This window comes from Phoenix dactylifera, unplaced genomic scaffold, assembly GCF_009389715.1.
Source record: "Phoenix dactylifera cultivar Barhee BC4 unplaced genomic scaffold, palm_55x_up_171113_PBpolish2nd_filt_p 000845F, whole genome shotgun sequence".
Taxonomy (NCBI): domain Eukaryota; kingdom Viridiplantae; phylum Streptophyta; class Magnoliopsida; order Arecales; family Arecaceae; genus Phoenix; species Phoenix dactylifera.
In genome coordinates, this window is record NW_024068209.1 from 78,018 (window position 1) to 103,213 (window position 25,196).

The 25,196-nt window shown below is 38.2% G+C and overlaps 1 protein-coding gene across 1 annotated transcript in view; it reads right to left on the minus strand.

Annotated features, from left to right (window-relative positions):
• Positions 1 to 1,526: 1,526 nt before the first annotated feature.
• Positions 1,527 to 25,196, minus strand: part of LOC120107379 (norbelladine 4'-O-methyltransferase 2-like) — a 39,957-nt gene continuing 16,287 nt past the window's right edge. Inside the window, exons 4-6 of the mRNA XM_039120644.1 lie at positions 24,555 to 24,686; positions 16,215 to 16,279; positions 1,527 to 1,572 (exon numbers count right to left, since the gene is read on the minus strand). Coding sequence (XP_038976572.1) covers positions 1,569 to 1,572; positions 16,215 to 16,279; positions 24,555 to 24,686 — 201 coding nt within the window. The 3' untranslated portion in view covers positions 1,527 to 1,568. The remainder of the gene's footprint in view (positions 1,573 to 16,214; positions 16,280 to 24,554; positions 24,687 to 25,196) is intronic.

Below are 25,196 nucleotides of genomic sequence, written 5' to 3' on the forward strand. Positions count from 1 at the left end.
TTGGTTTTCCGATAGAGGACAGGTTGTGTATACTCTCTCAATACCTTATATAATGTTTAATACATTTAATATATTACAATGTTTACTTTTTTTGTGGTAGACATATTCTGACATTGGTCGAGCCGCACGAGCATCTCAGACAGTTCCTCATACATCAGGATCGAAGAGTTATGCGAGGCTCAGAGCTGAATTCGTAAATATCTTTAAAACTCTTTGAAACTTTTATATCATATAGCATGTTTCATGATATATAGCACTTCCAAACTTTTTGTTGTAGATGGAAGACCATGGGAGGAAATCTGGTGAGGTGGAGTTCTATAAAATGACTCACACCCACCGAGATGGCAGCTTTGTCTGAGAGGAGTCGAGAGATATAGTTGTATGTATTTATTAATAATTTGTGCAATTATTTTTCATGTATTTCAATTTTTCAAAAATTAATTTGATTATTTTTTAGAGATATAGGACAGAGCTACATCCCTTATTTCAAAGCGTATCGGAAAGTCATCTTCAATCGGCAACACTAGAGGTGTCGAAGCTCAAGTGTTTACCAAATTGATGGGCTCAGAGCGTTATGGTCGAGTGAGAGGTTATGGCGTTGGAGTTACCCCCACTCAGTTGTCTGCAGTGGGTAGATATACTCAAGATGCTAGACAGAGTAGTAGCACTGCAGAGGTTAAGGATCTGAAGGCAGAGATACAAGAGTTGAAGCAGAGCCACCAGACAGAGATACAATCTTTGAGGGATCAGATTAATCAGATTACATCTTTATTGCATCAGTTTGTCCCTCCTCAGGTAAATTACTACATCTACTTGTACATTTTACATAAGTATCATATTTTTTTTGAAGAGCTTAATAAATTTTGTATTCTTAACTTCTTAAGGTTTTTTTATTACAGGTTCCTGATACTTCATCTGCGCGTAGAAATGGTGACCCCATCGATCCCTGAAGCTTTTATTTTAGAGTTTTATATATATATTTTATCTTTTCGAAGTATATTGCAATTGTAAATTGACAGTATGAATGTAATTTGACAACATGAATGTTTAGATAAATATGTTTGATTGTGCCATGAGTATAATCTCGTTTAGTGTGTATGCCTTTGATTTTGTAAATAGAGTTTTAAAAAAAATTTAAAATTTTTTTTTTAAAAAAATTATACTCTAACGACGCTTTAAAGCGTCGTTAAAATCACGGATATTATCAATTAGGGACGCTTTAAAGCATCGGTAAGTTTGACTTTAGCGACGCTTTTTAGCGTCGCTAAATTGCAATTAGCGATGCTTTTTAGCGTCGCTAAATTGCAATTAGCGACGCTTTTATGCGTCGCTAAATTGTACGTTACTGACGCTAAAAAGCGTCGCTAATGACCGACGCTTTTGAAAGCGTCGGAAAATGTTTTGTCCATTGTAGCATAGGCGACGCTTTACCGACGCTTGGGAAAGCATCGGGATGGTTTTTACCGATGCTTAAAAGCGTCGCTAAAGGCCAAAAAAAGCGTCGCTAATGCCCAATTTTCTTGTAGTGTCAGCATCAACAAATGCAAAATCAAACAACTCATCTTCCTTTACCTACAGTTGTCAGTGAAATTTCGTTATCATGATCATATAGCAGTAACTTCCTACATAGAGAGTTTCACTTACAAATTGTTTTGTTTGAAAACCCAATGATAGTTTAACCATATGGTGGCATTGTAGTTTTAGACAAAAATATTATTTTCCATTCAAGCATTCCACTTTTGTTAGGTTCTTCAAAGGTTTACATTCAAAATACAAATCAGAATAGAAGCAACATGCTTGCTTGTCAAGAGATGAGAGCAACATATTTTTCAAAAGCCCGAAGCATATATGAAGAGTGTCGAAGAGATTGGTAATTTTTATGCTTACTTTGTATAGTGGTGGTATTAAGATAAGATGATTTCAAAGTAATTTGATCCAGGCTTTGACAAAATAAACCCCTACATTTTCAGCTCTTATTTGTATAATTTAACTGAGTAAATCACACAAATCCCCCTGAGGTTTATGTTTATTATACTTACACCCAGTAGTTTGTAAAATTTACACTTACACCCTGTTAAATTAACGATGTTAGTGAATCCATTTACCTCATATGAAAAGTCAAAATTGTCCTTGAATGAGGAGGAGGATATAGACATTTTCTTAAATCTTTGGGTGGTTGTTATGTCACGTAAAGTTATTTTGCTATTTTAAAATTTTTTCTGACGTAATATTTGGATCTCATTTAAAGTTAATAGTTTGACTAATGTTCTGTTAGGTTATAGGTTAAAGTGTTGGATAAAAATAAATCTCAAAGGGGTAAGCCATAAGCGTAGGTTTTTCATACTACTGAGTATGTAAATGTATTTACTCCAAATCTCAGAGAGATTTTTGTAATGCACTCTTTAAGTAAAGATAGTACTTAGTGAGTAAATAAAATACAAAATGATGAGAAAATAAATTAATTTTGCACTCTTTGACAAAAAATAGACTTTATGTTGGGAGTCTAATTCAAACTTAGATAAAAGTTTGAGAAGATCTTGTCTTGAGTCATAGGGGAATTCAAAATTCTTACATGGATGAGATTGATCACACCTGATTAGTGAAAAATTCTTACACCAATCATTTTCATTTACGAGTGAGTATTACACAAAGAATTTACAAGCGGATGAGTTTTCTGTTGGTACGGCATGTGGTCACAAGAACGATCGGCGGTTGTAGCATGACTTCAAGAGTACCTTCTGATTATAGCATATAGAGGTGTACCAATCCCACCATTTGAGCCAAAGCAAAATTCATTCTTTAGGAAGAGTAGGTAAGGTATAATGGCTTGGTGAATTAAGTCATCTAGTTTGGGCTGTGCAGTGGTTGAAAGGTTGTTCTAAATATGAACGAACCTCCGCAGACTAGAGGTGTCATATGGCCATGTTTTGAGCTCTTTATTGGATAAAGATCGGAATGTAATCTTGGATAAGTAAATGACAAATGAGATACAAGTGGTGAAGAGCTTACCATGTGAATAGAATGGTACTTGGCTTGGTAGTGTTTAAGTGGAAAGGGAATGGCTGTGTCAGAGTCTATATCAAAAGTGAGTTCAGCAGTATAGATTTAGAGAGTATTTAGTAGTAAAATAATATATTGTTTTGTGTGGTGCTACCATTCTAAATTTCAGCAATGAGGCTCTATGCTTACTCCATGATTTTTATGTTACTAGTCTTTTGACACATGAAATACACATGCAAAAGTCAAAAGAAGATATCATATTATCAATTTGATCGTAATTATGCAAGTATGTAGGCTAGTCCGCATCTTGATGTATGGCATAAGTATGCTTTATTGACTTAAAATTTCGATCAATTAAAATATATTTAATTATCAGCAAAGGATATTGACAAGTGCCAACATGCTACAAAGCAAACAACCTTTAAATTTGAGTAAATACATATAGTTAGAAAAACAAGCATCCACATAAACATATATAATTTTGGAGTTGCAACATTCTAATTCACAACATATTATATCATGCAAAAGATTACAAACTCAAGCTTCTAAATGATTAACACAGTTTGGGACCAATTGATAATTGCTATTGGGGACCCTATGGAAAGAATGAAATGATAGAATTTTCATTGGAAAAATCAAGCTCTGGTTTTGCTCTTATGCAAATGGCTTTGGAACAAGAAGCCTAACAAGTTCTACATATCATCGAAGATTGATTAATATGATAAGATATCAAAACCAAGTTTACTGAAGGTCATCAATTCAAATCCCTCCAAGCCAATTATTAATTAATTACCCAACTCCGATGTCATCTTGTACCTGTTATAGTCTCCAAATGGATGATTCAAGCTGCATGTGAGACATGTTAACCTAATATAAAATGTTAACCTATTTTCGGCCAACTAGCCAAATAAAAAATATCAAATGCATGACAGGTTATTTTGTTTAGTCACTATGGAAAATGGTCTAAAAAGTCATTATCTCTGTTGTATAACAGCTATGATAATAAAATAACAGCCAAATAATTGCCTTTATTTATATGGTTCATTATTAATATATAAAATAAAAAAATATGGTATTTGTAACTTCAAGCACCCCTTTAAGATTATATTACGAAGACCATTATGCTACACCATGATACTTTTGTAATGAGGATGCATCGGATTTAACCTATTTTAGGACTTACACAGTATAGATACACTGGAATGAGCTACAGATTGAGAAATTTAGGAGTCAATTGTTTTTTCTAAATTTTTTAACTTTAATTGGTTGGATTGCATAGTCTTCTCTATTATCTAACTGCAACTGAAGGGATTGGTTTAAGATAATGAGAGTGAGATATCAATAAGAGTCATAATCTTTTCTCAAAGTTAACATAAATAAGAGTTCTAACCCTTTTTTAAAAACAAAGTAAAGAAGAGTCCTAGCTCTTATATAATAATTCTATCTATTTAAAAATCATCTCATTTCATGGCAGTCATCCAAAAGCAATAGCAAGATAGCAAGATACCTATTCACACATGCGAACATGCATATCTATTTGTAACAAAAGGAAGATGTAGAATTTATTTCATGGGTCTCTTTTGTTTTGATAGATCTCTCCCTAAAAGTGGGCATAAAATGATTTAATAAATTTGGCAATTATGCTAATCTTTATTTTTTTGGCTTAGCTCTATTTATTATATGAAAAAAATTTCATTTGTTCAAACTCCTATATTTTATGATTTATATCCAGGACACTTTATTTTATTTTTTTGTTAATTTTTTGTTTTCTCCAAACACATGCAAAGCTTTGCAAGGGATATCTATGTGGCTTAACCTATGTTAAGTTCTTTTTTATTAATTAAAGACACAACTCTTGCTTTTATTGCTAGAGCAAAAGATAATTACTATACACCACAAAAAATATTATGCTTGATATATGAGGAAAGTTACCTCCTGGAGCATTTTATCAAGAGCAGGGAGAGCTTCTGATTCAATAAAAGTAATCTTGTCCTCAACTCCCGCTTTTTGAATAAATGGTAGTCCTATCTCAAAGTATGATATGTTAATGTCGATTGCTGTGACCTACAACAAAGTATGAACAAAAGGATAAAGGGTCATGAACACCAAATTTTTATTGTTCAAGTTTTTCAAAGATATTCATGGTTGAGCATTGTTTTCTGAAATGCATTCATAACTTCAATAATATTGTTTAATCATAAGTTTTTGCAAGTTTGTTTAAATGTATCTTTTCTGAATAAACTCAAAATAGGACCAGTTAAATGCAAAATAAGTTGTGCACACACAGACATACATGTATATAATATATATGTCAGTATGTATGTAGAAACATACATATCAACTAGACTATACATTAAAAATCTCTAGTAATAGAGCTTTTGATGTCCATAACCTCATACAAAACAATGGGAAGGTAATTTCCTTTTCATCCTTCACTTTGCTTTACTCTGGACTTTAGTTTTGCAAACAATTAAGCACATATTGAACATCAGTTATATATCCATTTAAAAGATTACACATTTAATTTAGCTTTTCTTTATCTATTTCTTACATGTGTTTTCAGAAATATATTAGTGGTTAGCGAATGGATTGGACGTCGTAGGTACCCTTTTTTTTGTGTTTCTTGTTCAAGGACTAGGATGTTGTGTGTGTAAGGAGGCAGCTGATTGATGATTCGATATAATGTTTGCTCCTATCTAATTTAAATATCCTATCATGTATTTTTGACATATTCATAAAATTGAGGCCAATTGTTGAATGTGTAAGAGATATCCTAAGGGCCAAGTATCTCAATAGCAACCCTGTCTCCATCTTGTAATAATATTGAAGATCTAAAACACAAGATGAATGAGTAGTAAGCTATTTTTAGACCTGCTCTAATTCTGCAACAATAAGCTACTTCTACTTATGCACCTATTACAGATATGAAGTATAGGTGTCAAAGTTTTAGAGACTAAAGGAGGTGTCAGTGTATGCACTGAAGGTCCATGGAAGATACATATTTTCTATTCTAGATATTTCCAGGCTTTTAGATCAGAACTAGTAGTGTGATTTATCTTGGATGAGCCATCATTGACTTTGTATTAATTATATCTTTTACCAATAATTTAATGTAGTATGTCGTCTGACTCTTTCGAAATGTGTTCTAGTTAGACTATAACTAAAAATTAAATTTTTAGTAAATATTTAATGATTCCAAATCAATGATGGATCATTTTAATTAAAAATCTGCTCGGGTGATCATGATCTAGGCATTATAAATGCCTAAAACCTGAAAATCATATGTTCCGTGGCCACATACCTGTGCATAAAATAGGTAATGAAATTACTAGTAAACAGAAACAAGTGAACACAGCATTATTTTAATGTGCTAAGGAGTTGAAAAACCTTGCCCTCCGCCGGTAATGCTAGTGCTGTCGCAAGGAGTGAATAACCTGTGAACACACCAAGCTCAAGTGTCTTCTTTGCATTCATGAGCTTTAGAAGTATAGAAAGATGTTGGCATTCCTCCAGAGGCACCATCCAGAAATGCCTGCAACATCAAAAAAAAATAAAAATAAAAAAAGTGGACAGTGGAGGGTGGTCTAAATGCTAATTATAATCGACTCGCATAAGGTTAAGTATTAATAGATCAACAAACTTAGAATAAAGATATATCATCATACAATTCATTTAATATAGTCAAAGTTCCCTATGCTGTCCTATGATGTAATGCAGTTTCAATTTTAACCAGTCGTTAAATAGTTAATCTTATTTATCATTTGTTACACATAACTAGTTAAAGATTGAAATCTCCAGAAAAGTTAGTTAAAGAATTCACTAATCATCTGGATTTGGATTAGCTAATTTACTCTAGCAATGTTACTTTAAGAATACCAAATCAAAAGAAGGTCCAATATTAGTTTGAGGGTCCTTATTAGACACAACAATGTCTGATGAATGAAGAACAGTGAATCAAACTATCATGACATAGTTAATATATTGGACGAATGTGATAGTAATTTCAGATCCACTTTATACACTAAATAATATATCTCATCAGCTATTATACTCTAAAAAAAATTCAAAAAAAAGGGATTTCTCACTGTTATCAGGAATGATAAACAAGGTTAGGTCAGTGTTTCTTGGATCACAAACAAATCTTATTTTAAGAAAGTTAGCACATCAGAGAACCGGATTTAATAACACTCACGGCTTGTTTGGATATTCCTACAGGATTGGAGTTTGTTGGCCCATTGGCCATCTAGCTTACATTTTTTAGGAACCTATCAAACCTAGCATGGATCCTAGCTTTTGGGCTGTAAGAAGAAAAAAAAAAAGATAAGAAAAATTTATGAAGGTCTTTTTTTTTTTTTCTTTCCACAGAATTTGACCTAGGTAGAGTTTGGTTGATATAGGGTTATACTTAAATGGACGGCCCAATCTTAGAGGAATAGCCATACAAGCCCTTAAAATACTTAATGGTGGCTTTTGAATACTTGACATCATACTGAAGGCTGCAAATGGGTCGGGTTGACTGGTGACCCGACCCGTTCAGATCCGATCCGACCCGTTTTAGAGGACCTGTGGGGCTGGGTTAGGTTCTAAAATTGGACTTGTTCTATTTTAGGGTCAGGTCTAGGTTTTCTGAATTCTGACCCAACTCGATCCGATCTATTTGAAATTTGAACAATTTTAGATTTCTACTCTACGACCCGACCCGAAAAAAAAGCTGCTTATAATGTGATAGTTCTTCCGGCAGTTCTCTTTGGTGCCCATGAAAAATGAGGTGAGGCTTATGGTCAACAGCAATATTGTTACAATTAGAATCACAGAATCACAATCTCTACATCATGCAAGGGGGAGTGGTTCCTGGTTCACAATGCAACGGCAATGGTGTTAGTAAAAAGGGAGTCAACTTTTGGCGTATTGAGGCTCTAGACCGCACCCTCGACTCAAGAGTTCGAACCAAGTTGCTCATGGTGTGGAAGTCTCTCTCTCTCTCTCTCTGTGCGCGCGCGCGCGCGCGTGGGTGTGTATGTGCATGTGTGTGTGTACATGTGCGTGTGTGTGCGCGATGCACAAGCATCTTCTGATAATGCTGATGTCTTCAAGTACATGTCCAAAACCGTTATTTAAATATACCACAACAAAAATAGTTGTCTTTGTATTTTTCTATCCATATTTGAATGAATAGTTGAAGACAAAATATATTGTGTGTTATACCATATACATTATTAGCTAGTACCCGCTTCAATGGAGACTAACAAGAGATTTATATACATATATACATATATATAACATATATATATACATATATATATATATACACACACACACATACATACATACATATATATTGGCTCACACTTAAGTCTTTTTCTTTAAACAGTTATTGCAATCTCATGAGGACTGTACTCCAATAAAGACATTGTGCCATCAGCATACAACAGTTGCACCAAAGTACAACTTCGGTCATGTTGGTAATGTGCAAATTTGTAATAATTATTTCTTCGGATCCTAACAGAATCTGGCTCGGATCCAAATTTCTTGGGTTGGGAGCAGATTATACATGGATCCGACCCAAATGATTCGTTGATCAAAATTGTAGCTGTGGATCTGACACAATCCAAACCCGATCTTCTATTGGGTTGGGTCTGAGTTCAATATTCGAACCTAAGCAAAAAAACTGAATTAGGTCGGAGTTACTCATGACTCGGACCAATATTTGTACCCCTAATCATGTTGTATACTCTAATAACACATTGCAATAAAGATAAACATGAACTGGTTCCCACTTCGCAACACTCCTCAAAAGGAGAAAGAACCAACCGTACCCACAAAAAAAAAAGGTCAAAAAGAGCTGTACAGAGAGACAAGGTAAGTGAGGCCCTTAGATTTGTAACTGAGCAGCTAGGACAATGCTCGAGTTGTTGGTGCTGATCACTCTTTGCCTTTGGACTACCCTCTTTCATGTTAATTCAGTAGGAATTCCTCTTGCCCAACCATGAAGAGATCATCAATAGCATGGATAAAATCACAAGATATTTTCAGATTTCGTGCTTTGAATTATTCTTTATTTTTTCCACAAAGATATCTAAAATAACTACATAACAATGTAATCAAGCCATCTCACTGCTTTATAATTTAATGTTTCCATAAAATTAAATAGTTAAGATTCAGCAATCTAAAGGTTTGGAACTTGCCACTCTTGTTCTTAGTCGCCTCTCTCAATGCCTTAAGTTGTTCGTGCTCTCGGTGGATAACACTTGTCTCCAATATATACCGGAAAAAGAGAAAGAGAAAAGATTAATTAGAAATAATGGGCAAAAAAAACCCTCCATAAAGAAAGAATGTTTTCTTTATTTAATCTTTTCAGAAGTGAAAAATTCGGAGAAACGAGAAACTCCCATGTTTTTTCTTATTTTTCTTCTTTTCTTTTTCTATTCTCTTGCATCTCTTCTCTCTTTTTTTTTGTCTGTTTTCTTTTTCTTCTTCTTCTCCTCCACAACATATCCCAAAAGAAATCATGAAGGAGAAAAAGAAGAAAAGAGAAGCGACCTTGTAAAGGGCATCATTCTGCAAGAGATGTATTGCATGTCCTGCCGGGATAGCCATTGATGTTCTTCCAGGGTTCCTTAATGGAGATCTCTTAGTTTGGCACCCTCTCCTTCCTCCATATATATATATATATATATATCTATCTTGATATATTATCCCATGGGTTGTGAGTACTCGATAAAGAGGTGGTAGGTGCTCCGGTGGTAGGTGAGGGTGGCCATGATTAGTGGATTCCTTGCCAAAGTTTTTCTTTTGCTTTTCTTCCTCTAAGAACATAAAAGACTTCATTTTTTTAATTGGCTTCAACGATGATTCCATGAAGATGAGCATTAGTTGGCGTGCCTCACGCGCAGCAGTAGCTACTTGGATGATTTATACTTTCGAGCTGTTCTTTTGGTAGGGAAGTGACAGCACAACAGAACTTCTGCCGCATACAGACTGCTGAGCGTCGGTAAAAATCGAAATAATCGATATATAGAAGATGGCTCGCAAGAAATTCATTTATTGAAGTGTTTTTGTCAGAAAAGCGAAAAACAGTGTAGAACAAAAATGTTTTAACAAAGTAGTGAAAGCCGGCTCAATCCTTAGACGAACACGTAAGCCCCGGCTCTCAAATATTTATTATAATAAATTCTACAGTGAGCATCCAAAATGTATTAAGGCTCCCAATGTATTTGGGGGCCTCAAATGATGCTACATATCTTTATAACTATAAAATGCATTGAAGCCTCCAACTGCATTTATGTTAGGACGTATCTTTTACTTTAAAAAAATTATTGTTTCTTTTCTTATTTATGCATGGAGGCCCCCAAATGCATTGAGCCGATGGCATTTTTCTAGACGAAAACTATAGCTGATATAGGCTTAGGCTTATCGTTTAGAGGTCTTCGAAACCTATCTCTTTATATGGAGCAGTCCATTTTGCCGTTATCTAGATTAGTTGCGACATGCAGTGATGGGTCAGAATAACGGTCGGTAGTACTATTACGGGGAGAAAATTATTCCATGTGGGGCGGCATACGGCTCTGTTTGTGTGCCGATTATAGTGCTGCTACAGTTGCTAGTTGCCCAACTATCAGTCCTTATTGGTACGTATTGGTCAGCTCTTTGCTAGGACTGAGTCGTGCGGTGCGGTCCGAGCTACTATCAGTACGTTTTGATCGGGCTTCTGAGCTGATTAGGGCTGAAGCCATCCACCTCAATCTGCACCGACACAAAAAAAGTTGGGTCTAGTCCAAAAAGGTGTCAATATTTTCCTCGTTGATGCCAAACAGATTTCATCGGCAAGTTCTATGCATCTTAAAGTTACCATGAAGAGGAAAACTTGACATCATCTTCTCCGCAATGATGACGTTTAGTTTGCAAAAGCAGACTAGAATGTAGTCATTTGATGTGTAATTGGAAGAATCAAACATTTATTATTTCTAGTTGGAAAAAAGCTGGGGACTATCCTATGACATCCCCTAGAAGCAAATAGAGAGAGGGAGAGTAGGTTAGGGATTGGCAATTTGGATGCATCGACTATGGCTAAATTCAACTTGGACCATAACCATAACGATCATTCCAGACATAAAAAATGCAAATGCAACTGATACTTCACTTGTTAAACTAAAAGTTACATAAAATGAAATAGTAATTAAGACTTTATATCTTTACATCTTTCGGAAGATGGATTCTAAAATTCATGTAGTCTATCTCACTAGTCCACAGTTTCTTTTTTTTTTTTTGATAAATGCGGCAGTTTATATAGCTCTAACTTGAGTACATCCTGCCAAATCATGAGAAATGAAAACGTACTAAGGAGAAGGAATATCTCCTATAGATGTCCATAGAAAATCTCCGAGTGCGGGCGACGAAAGAGGCGACCTAGTCTGCTACTTTGTTCGCCCTTCCGAAACACATGTACCTGTCTGCAAGCCACCCATCTCCTGAACCAGCCTACGAATGTCTCTGATGAGAAGATGGCCATCACCATATATGTCCATACCTCGTATAACTAGTCACAGTTTTTAGTATGCCTTTCTTGCAGCTCACCATTAGGAAACATAATTTGTCATCATACTCGTTGAAGCTACACCGAAGAGCAGAGCTGATAAGAGGTTAGGTGGTTTTTTCGAGCAGCTAAAAAAATGAGGAACATTTGCTTTATGACTTCAAATATCATTGAAATTGTACTTATATATTATAATATACTCTATCGGCATTTGTTTTTGAGGAAAAATTTGTACCATCCTCAGGAGCAGCAAGATAGTTGTTACATTCTTTAACAAATTATTCAGTCTCTCACCCTAAAAAAAATAAGTCGTTTTGTCTCTTTGTTTCATGAAGATCTACATACGAATGGTGCACCCCTGCCTGCCATCGAAACAAAGATTCAGATTCAAAAGGAGAAAAATTCTCTTTGTATTTTCTGAAGATCACCCAGCGCTTGATGTCAACAATGAGCTTTGAGTAATTTAATGTACCAACCTTTTATGAAATGATATTTGAATTATACAACCTTTAGCTATGCAGTTAATATACATATTCTTAATAGGCAGAATTATTTTATGCTTCAAATGTTAACTCTTTATGAACTTGGAATGCAAATAAGCGGCATGTTTTATGAGTATTTAATCTAATCTTTCAAATTTTAGCATGTAATAGTTATCGAACAGAGTTAAAAGTAATTTTTAGATCTAGTAAATTCTGGACTCATGACTTTGCTAAGAAGTTCAAGGCCTACTTTTCCACGGAAAGCACAAATATTGCAGCCCATGGCGATAGCCTATAAGTTCCAAAAATGCATAAATTGGTTGTGTGATTACAAACATATCTACTCTCTATGCATGAATCAGTTCATAGAAACCTGCAAGTAATCACACAAAACCTGTAATGCAATCATTTTGTATTCATATATGCTTAGAATAAATAACCCTCTCCTTAGGATATTAAGTTGGGAAAAATACCCATTCAATTTCCACAAATATTTTTTTCAAAGGGTGCAACTCCTACATATCTCTAAAATAAATCATTTTGGCTTTTATTGTTTAAAGCATCAACATGTGTTCTTATATATGTATTATGCACATCATACTTGATTCGTACATTCTTATTTAGAATATAAATAGCAGCATTTTCTACTTAAAGATTAGTGCAGACAAAATGATATGCATCATCCCAACATATCAAGAAAGAGGCACTTTTTAATAGGTAGAAAATTTTATTAAATCCAAGTAGATACTGAAGATTTTCAAAGGGAACAATATCTAAGTAGCTCCATGTCTTATTTCCTGCATAAAGAGACGTGATCAATTGTGGGCAATCAGATAATGCGGCAAAAGATGGTAAGTCCATCACCAATACAAACTTATGATATATCAATACGAGAATTCAGCAGCCAAGAAATCATTAAACTTCACTTGAAAGTTTCTCACTTCAATGAACTCTCGGGATAGGATGGACTTCACTGGAACAGCTACAACTACCAGACCAAAGTGTTAATTATCATATGCAATAACTCCTCCAACTTTGACAAGTTTTAGCAAACGTTCGTGGTATTTCCCATAATTTAATTTGTCGGCATCCACTAAAGCAAAATCAAAGAGGTTATCTTTCTTTGTCTACAAATATCCAAAAAGTTATGCAATCGCAATAAAAATAGCCAAAAGGTACTTCTGTATAAGAGTCCATCAATAAAATGGACGTAAGGTACTTCTATATACTTGGCACTGTCATAGAACCGACTGTTGGCTATTTCAACAATATTCAAGTTCTCAAAATAGTGAGGTGGGTATGCCAATTAACAATCACCCTGCCCAACAAGCGATTATTTCAATCAAGGCAACCTTTAAACTATTATGGCAATGGCACCATACTCTACTTTATCAACCTGAATAAGAGATTTATTTTCTAATTCTTAAGCTTCCAAGAAATGCAAGAATCACTAAGACAATAACTAATAATACGGTGGCAGTTTAATAACATATACTGGCCTAGCTAGCATCAGAGTATGCTCTAAGCTTTAAGAAAAGAAGAAGAGGGGATATAAGCTCCTAGTAATGGAACAACGTAAACAACCTTAGTTTACCCTAAAAACTTGACGCTATGATCGTATGAGGCTTAGTAAATCGATCTTCTAGCAATGCATCTTAGAATGCACACTTGAAGGGATAAATGGGTTGGGTCAAAAAGAGAACCTGCTTGATCTAAATAAATAATTATTTCGAGTGGATTTGAACTTACATTCTCCAATAATCTAAGCTTTGATACTAAGTTGGAACAAGAGAAAAAAAAAAGTATGCTCAAATATGCAATGTAAATTAAGATTTATGTCATGGGATGCCCACATCACTGATAAAGAGGTGCCACATAGGTTCACAAGCTTGGGTCGATCTCCACCCAATAGTTTAAGTTTTTAGTATAATCAAACCACATAATTAGATAAGACGCATACAGATGGTGAGTCCATCACCCAATAGAAACTTGTGATATCTCAATCCGGGAGTCAGTAGCCAAAAAATCATTAAACTTCAGAAAGTAGTCTATGACTTTGGCATCATACTCAGAAAGAGGAGTACCCACCGGAGCAACGACAAGACCAGACAAAAGAGTATCATCATAGGCATAACTCCTCCAATCTTCCACGAGTTTAAGCAAACGTTCGTGGTATTCTCCATAGTTTAACTTGTCAGCATCAACAAATGCAAAATCAACAACTCATCTTCCTTACCTGCAGTTGTCAGTGAAATTTCGTTATCATGATCATATAGCAGTAACTTCCTACATAGAGAGTTTCACTTACAAATTGTCTTGTTTGAAAACCCAATGATAGTTTAACCATATGGTAGCATTGTAGTTTTAGAACCAAAAATATTGTTTTCCATTCAAGCATTCATTTTGTTAGGTTCTTCAAAGGTTTAACACTCAAAAATCAGAATAGAAGCAACATGCTTGCTTGCCCAAGAGATGAGAGAAACATTTTTTTAAAAGCCCGAAGCATATATGAAGAGTGGTCGAAGGGATTGGTAATTTTTATGCTTACTTTGTATAGTGGTGGTATTAAGATATGATGATTTCAAAGTAATTTGATCCATGCTTTGACAAAATAAATCCCTACATTTTGCAGCTATATTTGTATAATTTAACTGAGTAAATCTCATAAATTCTCTTGAGGTTTTATGTTTGTTATACTTACACCCAATATGTTTGTAAAACTTACACTTACCACCTAGTTAAATTAAACGACATTAGTGAATCCATTTACCTCATATAAAAAAGTCTAAAATTGTCCCTTGAATGAGGAAGAGAATATATATATTTTCTTAAATCTTTGGGTGGTATGTTATGTTACATAAAGTTATTTTGCCATTTTAAAAATTTTTTTTGACGTAATATTTGGATCTCATTTAAAGATAACAGTTTGACTAATGTTCTGTTAAGTTATAGGTTTAAAGTGTTGGATAAAAATAAATCTCAAGAAGGTAAGCATAGATTTTTCATACTACTAAGTGTGTAAATATAATTTACTCCAAATCTCTAGGAGGTTTTGTAATTCACTCTTTAAGTAAGATGGTACTTAGTGAATAAATAAAATACAAAATGATTAGAAAAATAAATTAATTTTGCACTCTTTGACAACTAATATACTTCATGTTGGAAGTCTAATTCAAACTTAGATTAAAAGTTTGAAATTTTGTCTTGAGTCATAGAGTAGGAAGAGTAGTAAGGTATAATGGTTGGTGAATTAATGATTCATTTGGCAGAGCTTTGATGGGCCAAAAGTACTTTCCGATCCTCCAAAGTACTTTTGGATGAAATAGAGGCATTTGGTAAAAAAATCGAAAAAACTATTTTAGGCTTGCCAGAAAGCTAAAACAGTTTCTTGGGAGAAGCTCCAAATGAAGCTTCTTCGAAAAAACAATTTTAGCATGCGTCGGAAAGTTGTTTTGATTTATATTTTTTTTTTGAGACTAAAATATCCATGATAAAATATTATAATTACAGAAAATATTTCTTTATATTACAGAAATCTGCAAGAGTCGCAACAAAGAAAACAAAAAACCCGAAAATTAGTTCCTAAAAATATTATATAATAAAATATTAATATATAATAATAATTATAATATTTTATACCTTTATTATTGTATTATACTATAAATATAATATTATATTACATTATATCATAATACATTGATGTATTATGTTATATAATATCAAATTATATTATATTATTATACTATAGCATACAATATTATATTACTATATTGCAATAATATTATATTACATTACAGTAATATTATACTATATTATATATTTATGTATTAATATATTATATTTTATTATGCTTGTTGTATGATACTATGCGATGTCCTTTAAAGTTATTTTGTTATACCAAAAATACTTTTTCAGTTTATTAATCAAACACATATTAAAGTTACACAACACTTTAGAAATATAGTTACCAAACAACAAATAGCTTTTTATAAAAACTCTAATTCAAAAGGCTCTACTTCCAAAAGCTCTACTACCATCAGGTCTGCCAAACGGGCCTAGGTCATCTAGTTTGGATTGTGCAGCGGTTGAAAGGCTGTTCTCAATATGAACCTCTGTTTTGAGCTCTTTGTTAGATAAAGATCAGAACTTAATCTTGGATAAGTAAATACGAAATGAGATACAATTGGTGAAGAGCTTACCATATGAATAGAATGGTACTTGGCTTGGCAGTGTTTAAGTGGAAAGGGAATGGCCCTGTCAGAGTCTATATAAAAGTGAGTTCAGTAGTATAGATTTATAGAGTATTTAGTAGTAAAATAATATATTATTTTGTGTGGTGCTACTGGTCTATATTTCAGCAATGAGGCTCTATGCTTACTCCATGATTTTTATGTTACTAGTCATTTGACACAAGAACTACACATGCAGAAGTCAAAAAAGGATATTAGATTATCAATTTGATCATAACTTTGCAAGTATGTAGGCTAGTCCGCATATTGATGTACGGCATATGTATGCTTTATTGACTTAAAATTTCAATCAATTAAAATATATTTAATTATTGGCAAAGGATATTGATAAGTGCCAGCATTCTATGAAGAAAACAACATTTAAATTTGAGTAAATACATATAGTTAGAAAAACAAGCATCCACATAAACATATATAATTTTGGAGTTGCAACACTCTAATTCACAACATATTATATCATGCAAAAGATTACAAACTCAAGTTTCTAAATGATTAACACAGTTTGGGACCAGTTGATAATTGCTATTGGGGCCCTAATGGAAAGAATGAAATGATAGAATTATTATTGGAAAATCAAGCTCTGTTTTTGTTCTTATGCAATTGGCTTTGGAACAAGAAGCGTAACAACTTCTACATATCATCAAAGATTGATTAATATAATAAGATATCAAACCAAGTTTACTGAAGGTCATCAATTCAAATCCCTCCAAGCCAATTATTAATTAATTACCCAACTCTGATGTCATCTTATACCTGTTATAGTCTCCAAATGGATGATTCAAGCTGCATGTGAGATATGTTAACCTAATATAAAATGTTAACCTATTTTCGGTTAACTAGCAAAATAAAAAATATCAAATGCATAACAGGTTATTTTGTTTAGTCACTATGGAAAATGGTCTAAAAAGTCATTATCCCTGTTTTATAATAGCTATGATAATAAAATAACATCCAAATAATTGCCTTTATTTAAATGGTTCATTATTAATATATAAAATAGAAAAAATTATGGTATTTGTAACTTCAAGCACCCCTTTAAGATTATATTATGAAGACCATTATGCTACACCGATGATACTTTTGTAACATGGATGCATCAGATTTAACCTATTTTAGGACTTACCATAGTATAGATTCACTGGAATGAGCTACAGACTAAGAAATTTAGAAGTCATTTCTAAATTTTTTAACTTTAATTGATTGGATTGCATAGTCTTCTCTATTATCTAACTGCAACTGAAGGGATTGGTTTAAGATAATAAGAGTGAGATATCAATAAGAGTCATAATCTTTTCTCAAAGTCAACAAAAATAAGAGTTCTAACCATTTTTTTAAAACAAAGTAAAGAAGAGTCCTAGCTCTTATATAATAATTCTATCTACCTAAAAATAATCCCATTTCATGGCAATCATCCAAAAGCAATAGCAAGATAGCAAGATACCTATTCACTCATGCGAACATGCATATCTATTTGTAACAAAGGAAGTTGTAGAATTTATTTCATGGGTTTCTTTTATTTTGATAGATCTCTCCTTAAACATGGGCATACAATGATTTAATAAATTGGCAATTATGCTAATCTATATTTTTTTTTGGCTTAGCTCTATTTATTATTGTTGCTGGAAATTGGACCCGGGGGCGACCATTGGCTGGGAAGGAGGAGCTCCGGCAAGAGTGGTGGATGGCGGTACGTCGGAGGGCTGCGTCCTCCGAGGGACCTGCAAGAAGCCCGTGGCCGGGGTTTCCGGCGCTGGCCCTCCGATGCTTAAGTCAGAGGGGGCTATTGTAAAGAGGGAGAGAGATTATCTCCTAAAGTTTTCAAAGTCCGGCCCCCTCTAAGAGAAAGAGGTTTTTCTTTTATAGGGGATACAGGGTTACCTATGATGTGATGGAGCAAGTGAGTTACCGTCATGATTGAGCACGATCGTGTGAGTTAATGCATTGCCATGGGAGATCAGGCTGGAACCAATGAGTCGTCATGAGTGATCGGACGTGGTTGAGTGAGTCAACTGGTTGTCGTGGAGAGCCTGAGATCCGTGGATAGCATGTGCATTAATTGTTGAGTGAGCCGGAGATCTGCGGAGATCATGCGCATTAATTGTTGAGTAAGCCGAAGATCCGTGGAAGCCATGCGCATTAATTGCTGACAGTCGCTCAGGGCATGGTCCCTAGTTAATATGTCGTAGGGCGTGCTGCAACGTGTGAATCGGCAAAGTCGGTCTTTTGAGGTCGCTCGGCATTTTGAAGTCGAGGATGTCGAGGTCGGGCGACTCGGGGTCGGACGCCTCGAGGTCGAGCGCCTGGTCGGGCGCCAGGTCGGGAGCCTGGAGATCGGGCGCCTTGACGTCGGGCGCCTCCAGTCACATGCTGGCAGTGCGCTCACATGTTTCGAGGTAATCCATTTTTTTTCCAACACTACCCTCCGACTTTCGAGTTCGAGCCGCTTACGAGCTCGGGCGAGGAAAGTAGTTACCTTTATTGTACTAGTGGGGGCTAGGAAGCTTTAAATTATTCCGGCGCTTCGCGTGCTTTGGGGCATCTTTAATGAGAGGAGACAGGGCGACGCCCTTTCGTTTTTCAAGGTTGCTTCACATCGTGGGCTCATGATGAGGTTGCGGGATCCGACGGGACGCCGACTCCATTCCGCTTCTGAGGTGTCGATCCAGGTTGGTATGTCGCTTCGATTTTCGGAGCTGACACGTGTCACGATCTGGACAGAAGGCGGAATCCGGTCTTGCCGATCTGGGCCGTTGGGTAGGTCTATATAAACCCTTATTCTGGCCCTAAGGGCTCTTGTTTGGCCGCCGCTGTTGTTGTTTCTTCTTCTACTTTCTTCTCTCTTGTTCTTCGATCTTCGTTTAGTTTCTTTCGGTGGTGCTCCGAGGCATTTTTCGGCGATCATCTTGACTTTCCACCTTTGGATCGTTGGCACTTTCGGTGGAAATCTTAGTAGGTGCTTCCCCCTCATTTGCTCGGAGGGTTTTTGTCCTCTTTTCTTCTTCTTTCTTCTTCTTTTTTCTTCTTTTTTGAGATGGGTCGTGGTTTAGACGAAGTCGGGTCCACTTTGAGCGAGGAGGAGTTGGGAATGATCGAAGAGCGGTTTTTTCTTTAGCGCGGGTTTCGTCTTGAACCCGCGGGTCGGAGGATCGGATGATGAGGCCTCCCCCAAGTCGGATCGGGATGTACGTAGAGATACTCTGTGCCAACCTGCAATTTCCCTTGCATGGATTCGTGAACGAGCTCATGGCGACATACCAGCTTATCCCAGCGCAGCTCGCTCCGAACGCATGGAGGACCATCATCGGTTTTCTATCCCTTTGCCTTGCGCACGGGATACCGACCTCGGTAAACGTCTTCCGTCGGTGCTTCACGTTGAAGTCCAATCCGAAGGATGGGGAGTGGCTTTACCTCGCCCTTCGGGGTGGTAAGTCGCTCTTCCGGGGTGCTCCTTCCTCCATTCATGGGTGGAAGGAGAGATTTTTCTTTCTTTCCTCCGAGCGCAAGTGGGGATTCGACCCCAGGTGGGGGCAGGCCCGGCTCAAGACCGCCAACAAGCTCCTCAGACTTTCAGAGAGCGAGCAGAAGACCCTCGACGCTCTTTACAGCCTCGAGAAGGACATTCTTCTGAACGATCTCATGAGCGAGGTGGCTTTGGTGAATGTTGGCTTGAGCTCGGCGCACCCGCAGGGTAAGAGTGGTTGTGTGGCTCTGTTCCATCGTCTTTTGTCTTATGAAAACGGACTTAAGCGGGGATGGTACGAGTGTTCGATTCAACTAAGTAGGGCGAACAGCCCCCTGCGAATCCGTAAATATTCGAGCATGCCGAAAATATAAAGGATGGTCCCCTATGCATTGAATTCTTTCCGGCCAGCTCTGCAAAGACGAATCGCCGGACTATAAGCCCCGATTGCACTGACTTGCGATCTTCGGATTGATGAACTGGTCGATGCCTATTCACCTTGTTTTACTTTTTCTCTCTTCTCTTTCTTCTCTGGTGACAACTTGACATCCGGGCTTCTTTTTTGTCTTTTTAGATATTCCGAGGATGGTGACCAGTAACGCAGTTCTGTACGCTCGGTACAAGAAAAGGGCGGCCGAGGCTGGCGGGGTTCCACTCGAGCCTACGAAGAAAGCTAAATCCTCGACGGGTGTGGCCACCGAAACGAGTGCCCCCGGGACCGAGACTTCCAACCCTGTCGGAAGGAGGTTCCTGGCACCGACCGTGCAGGCTCGAGCTCTGCAAGGACTTCTGCGGCCCTTGCTTGTCCAGCCCCTATCTCTCAGCGTTCCGATCGTTAGGTCGTCCGGTTGCGGTGCTCGGTCCCCAAGCCAGGGAGAGGCCTGGGGGTCCCGAGCTCATCTCCGCCGAGCTCGGCGAGACCCAATCTTCCGGGTCTTCAAGGGATGAGGCCCGTCCGGAGAGGAGGCCCCACTGCCCGGAGTGGGTCATCTTCGAGGGTGACTCGGCTTTTCACGACGGCCAAATAGCGCATCAGGTGTTCCGCGTCGCACTGCTTCCGGCCGATCGGGCCGAGTTCCAGGCTGCAGACATAAACAGCCTTATTGATGGGACCTACTGCTCCGCCATTCGGATAAGTTGGTTTTTTGCCTTAACCCCCATACTCGACTCTCGGTCTCGACTCACTCCTTTATTTTTTCATTTATAGCATCTTCACGAGATCGATATGTTGATCTCTTTGGCGGCCGACTATCGAGATAAGGCTCGGAGGAGCCAGAGGGCGCAAGAGGAGGCCGAGAAGAGGCTTGGCGAAGCCGAGGCCTTGCGGAGGGAGGCCCTTACGAGGACGGAGGCCGCCGAGGTCGAGCTACGATCGGCGATTGCGGAGCTCGAGGAGGAGAAAGCCGCGCATTCTTTGGCCAGGTCAGAGGTGCGCGCCTCCGAGGCATGTCTAGCCGAGGCTCGTTATGCGATCGTCGGCTATCAACATGAGGCGGGGGTCGCCCGGCTGAAGATCGAGCAGCTCGAGGCTCGAGAAAAGAGGGCTTTGGAGCAAGCCCAAAATGCGGTGTAACTCTTCCGGAAGTCGAAAAAGTTCCGCGACTTGATGGAGGAAGAGGCCATGGACAGACTTATCCGCGGCTTCGAGGACTTCCGGAGGCAAAAGCGGCGGATCTGCCCTCAGTATGATCTCGATAGTCTCCAGCCCGGCGGGAAGATCGTCGAAGGCGAGGACGAGCCCGAAGGTCCGGCGGACGGCGGTGCAGCCAACAGGACGCTTGCGGGCCCTGAGGCCGAGCAGGAAGCTGTCGAGGCTGGGGTTGAAGCGGTTGAGGAGACCGCTCAGGAAGCTTCCCCCGGAGAAGTTGCCGGAGGTGCTTCTGAAGGAGCGTCCGAAGTTGCTTCTGAGGCTGCTGGCGGCGTTCCGACCGAGGCTACTGTAAATGTGCCCGGATCGGTGGAGGTACCCGAGGAGGCTCCGACTGAAGATTTTGGGGTAATTGTTGTGGACGACCTGGAGGTCGATGCCGAAGCAGCCGCTGCCCCTTAGGACTTAGCCTCATTTTTCCTTGCTTTTTCTTTGTTCTTTTGTAAACGAGGTCGACCTCTGTGGCCACTGTCCGGCCAAATGAGTCGACCTCAAGGTCAGATTTTGTACTCAGCCCTCGGACTTTTATTAATGAAATATCTTCTTTTCAGACTCTGCGAATGTTTGTGCCTGCTTTTGCATAGTCGATAAATTTTCATTTTGGCCGCTTGAGTTGGATTCCTGTCTGGCGCATTTCACCAAGTCTTTGAGCTCCACTGAGTCTTTAGACCTAGGCTCCTGTAGAATTCGGTAGAACTCGCCAAGTCTTCAAACTTCGCTTCTGGAGGAATTACGCTAAGGCTCTAGGCCTAGACTTTAGGAAGATTCGCTGAGTCCTTAGGCTCGGGCTTCGAAGAAGTCCTGCTAAGCCTTTAGGCTTATCTTCTGGAGAAATTTCGCCAAGTTCTTGGGCTCGGCTTCCAGAAGAAGCTTGTTGAAGCTTTTAGGCCTGTCCTCTGGAAAAATTTTGCCAAGGCCTTGGGCTCGGCTTCCAGAGGAAGCTTGTTGAAGCTTTGAGCTCGGGCTCAATGACAACATAGGCCGAGGCTAGGCTATTGTTGGAGCTTTTATGCTCTTTGATCTCGAACTTGGTCGAAGTGTCATCGGGCAGCACTTGAGTTCAAGGCCAGTGACTTGGCATTTCCGAGCTCGGCCAGGGCATCGTTGGGTAGAGCTCGAGGTCGTCGTTGCAGGCCGTCTCGGCTTAAGTCGATGTTCGGACTTAGCCCGGCTTTGTCCGGAGGAGTTTGGAGTAGGCGAAGGTCGAGCTGGAGATTGGTGGTAAGGAGCTCCCAGAGCTTGGCCGGGAGACTATGCGCGAGGTCAAGGGGAACTTGGTCCGCTGTTGACTTGGCGTTGCTCGGCGATGCTTTCCGAGGTCGAGGGAGCTTGGGCTCGCTGTCGACTCAGCAGAGCATCCCAACCATAGTCAGAGGATCGTGCGCGAGGCCGAGGGAGCTTGGGCTCGCTGTTGACTTGGCGACGCTTTTCGAGGTCGAGGGAGCTTGGGCTCGCTGTCGACTCATCGGGGCATCCCGACCTTAGTCGAGGGATCGTGCACGAGGCCGAGGGAGCTTGGGCTCGCTATCGACCAGGTAACGCTTCCCAAGGCCAAGGGAGCTTAGGCTCACTGTCGACTTATCGGGGCATCCCGACCTTGGTCAAGAAATCGTGCACGAGGCCGAGGGAGCATGGGCTCGCTGTCGACTTGGTGACGCTTTCCGAGGTCGAGAGAGCTTGAGCTTGCTGACGGCTTATCGAGGCATCCCGACCTTAGTCGAGGGATCGTGCACGAGGCCGAGGGAGCTTGGGCACGCTGTCGGCTTATCGGGGCATCTCGACCTCAGTCGAGGGATCGTGCACGAGGTCAAGGAAGCTTGGGCTCACTGTTGACCTGGTGACACTTTCCGAGGTCGAGGGAGCTTGGGCTCGCTGTCGACTCATCGGGGCATCCCGATCTTGGTCAGGGTCTTTGATGGAGATCGAGACCGAGCTCAACGTTGCCGTAGCAAGGTATCCAAACTTGACTGGGGCATTCGAGCTTGGTCAGTCATCCGAGCTTGGTCGGTCATTCGAGCTTGGTCGGTCATCCGAACTTGGTCGGTCATCCGAGCTTGGTCGGTCATCCGAGCTTGGTCGGTCATCCGAGCTTGGTCGGGTATCCTGAAGTTCACAAGCATCCCAATATCAGGGAGAGTATGGAATAATTAAGGAAGAGCTGCGAATTAACATAAGAAGGGAATGAGAGTTGTGTTCCCAATCATCGAGGATCCCTAGGGGCTCTACTGATAATACATCCGAAGGTTTTCGGAATTCTAGCTTTGTGGAATGAGGGTCCCTTCAAGAGACTCCAGCTTGTATGCTTCGGGCCGCTGGACTCGAGCAACCCGATATGACCCTTCCCAGTTTGGGGCATTATGCTACACCATTATGCTACACCATGATACTTTTGTAATGTGGATGCATCAGATTTAACCTATTTTAGGACTTACACAGTATAGATTCACTGGAATGAGCTGCAGACTGAGAAATTTAGAAGTCAATTGTTTTTTCTAAATTTTTTAACTTTAATTGATTGGACTGCATAGTCTTCTCTATTATCTAACTGCAACTGAAGGGATTGTTTTAAGATAATAAGAGTGAGATATCAATAAGACTTATAATCTTTTCTCAAAGTCAACAAAAATAAGAGTTCTAACCATTTTTTAAAAACAAAGTAAAGAAGAGTCCTAGCTCTTATATAATAATTCTATCTACTTAAAAATGATCCTATTTCATGGCAGTCATCCAAAAGCAATAGCAAGATAGCAAGATACCTATTCACTCATGCGAACATGCATATTTATTTGTAATAAAGGAATTTGTAGAATTTATTTCATGGGTCTCTTTTATTTTGATAGATCTCCCTTAAACATGGGCATAAAATGATTTAATAAATTTGGCAATTATGCTAATCTATATTTTTTTTTGGCTTAGCTATATTTATTATATAATACAATTTTTATTTGCTCGAACTCAAATATTTTATGATTTACATCCAGAACACTTTTATTTTATTTTTTTGTTAATTTTTTGTTTCCCCAAACACATGAAAAGCTTTGCAAGGGATATCTATGTGGCTTATCCTATGTTAAGCTCTTTTTTATTAATCAAAGACACAACTCTTGCTTTTATTGCTAGAGCAAAAGATAATTACTATACACCGCAAAAAATATTATGCCTGATATATGAGGAAAGTTACCTCCTCGAGCATTTTATCAAGAACAGAGAGAGCGTCTGATTCAATAAAATTAATCTTGTCCTCAACTCCCGCTTTTTGAATAAATGGCAGTCCTATCTCAAAGTTGGATCTGTTAATATCAATTGCTGTGACCTACAACAAAGTATGAACAAAAAAGATAAAGGGTCATGAACACTAAATTTTTATAGTTCAAGTTTTTCAAAGATATTCAAGATTGAGCATTGTTTTCTGACATGCATTCATAACTTCAATAATATTGTTTAATCATAAGTTTTTGCAAATTTGTTTAAATGTATCTTTTCTGAATAAACTCAAAATATAACCAGTTAAATGCAAAATAAGTTGCGCGCACACACACATACATGTATATAATATATATGTCGGTATGCATGTAGAAACATACATATCGACTAGACTATATATTAAAAATCTAATAGATCTTTTGATGTCTATAACCTCATACAAAACAATGGGAAGGTAATGTCCTTTTCATCCTTCACTTTGCTTTACTCTGGACTTTAGTTTTGCAAACAATGCCATTAAGCACATATTGAACATCAGTGATATATCCATTTAAAAGATTACACATTTAATTTAGCTTTTCTTTATCTATTTCTTACATGTGTTTTCAGAAATATATTA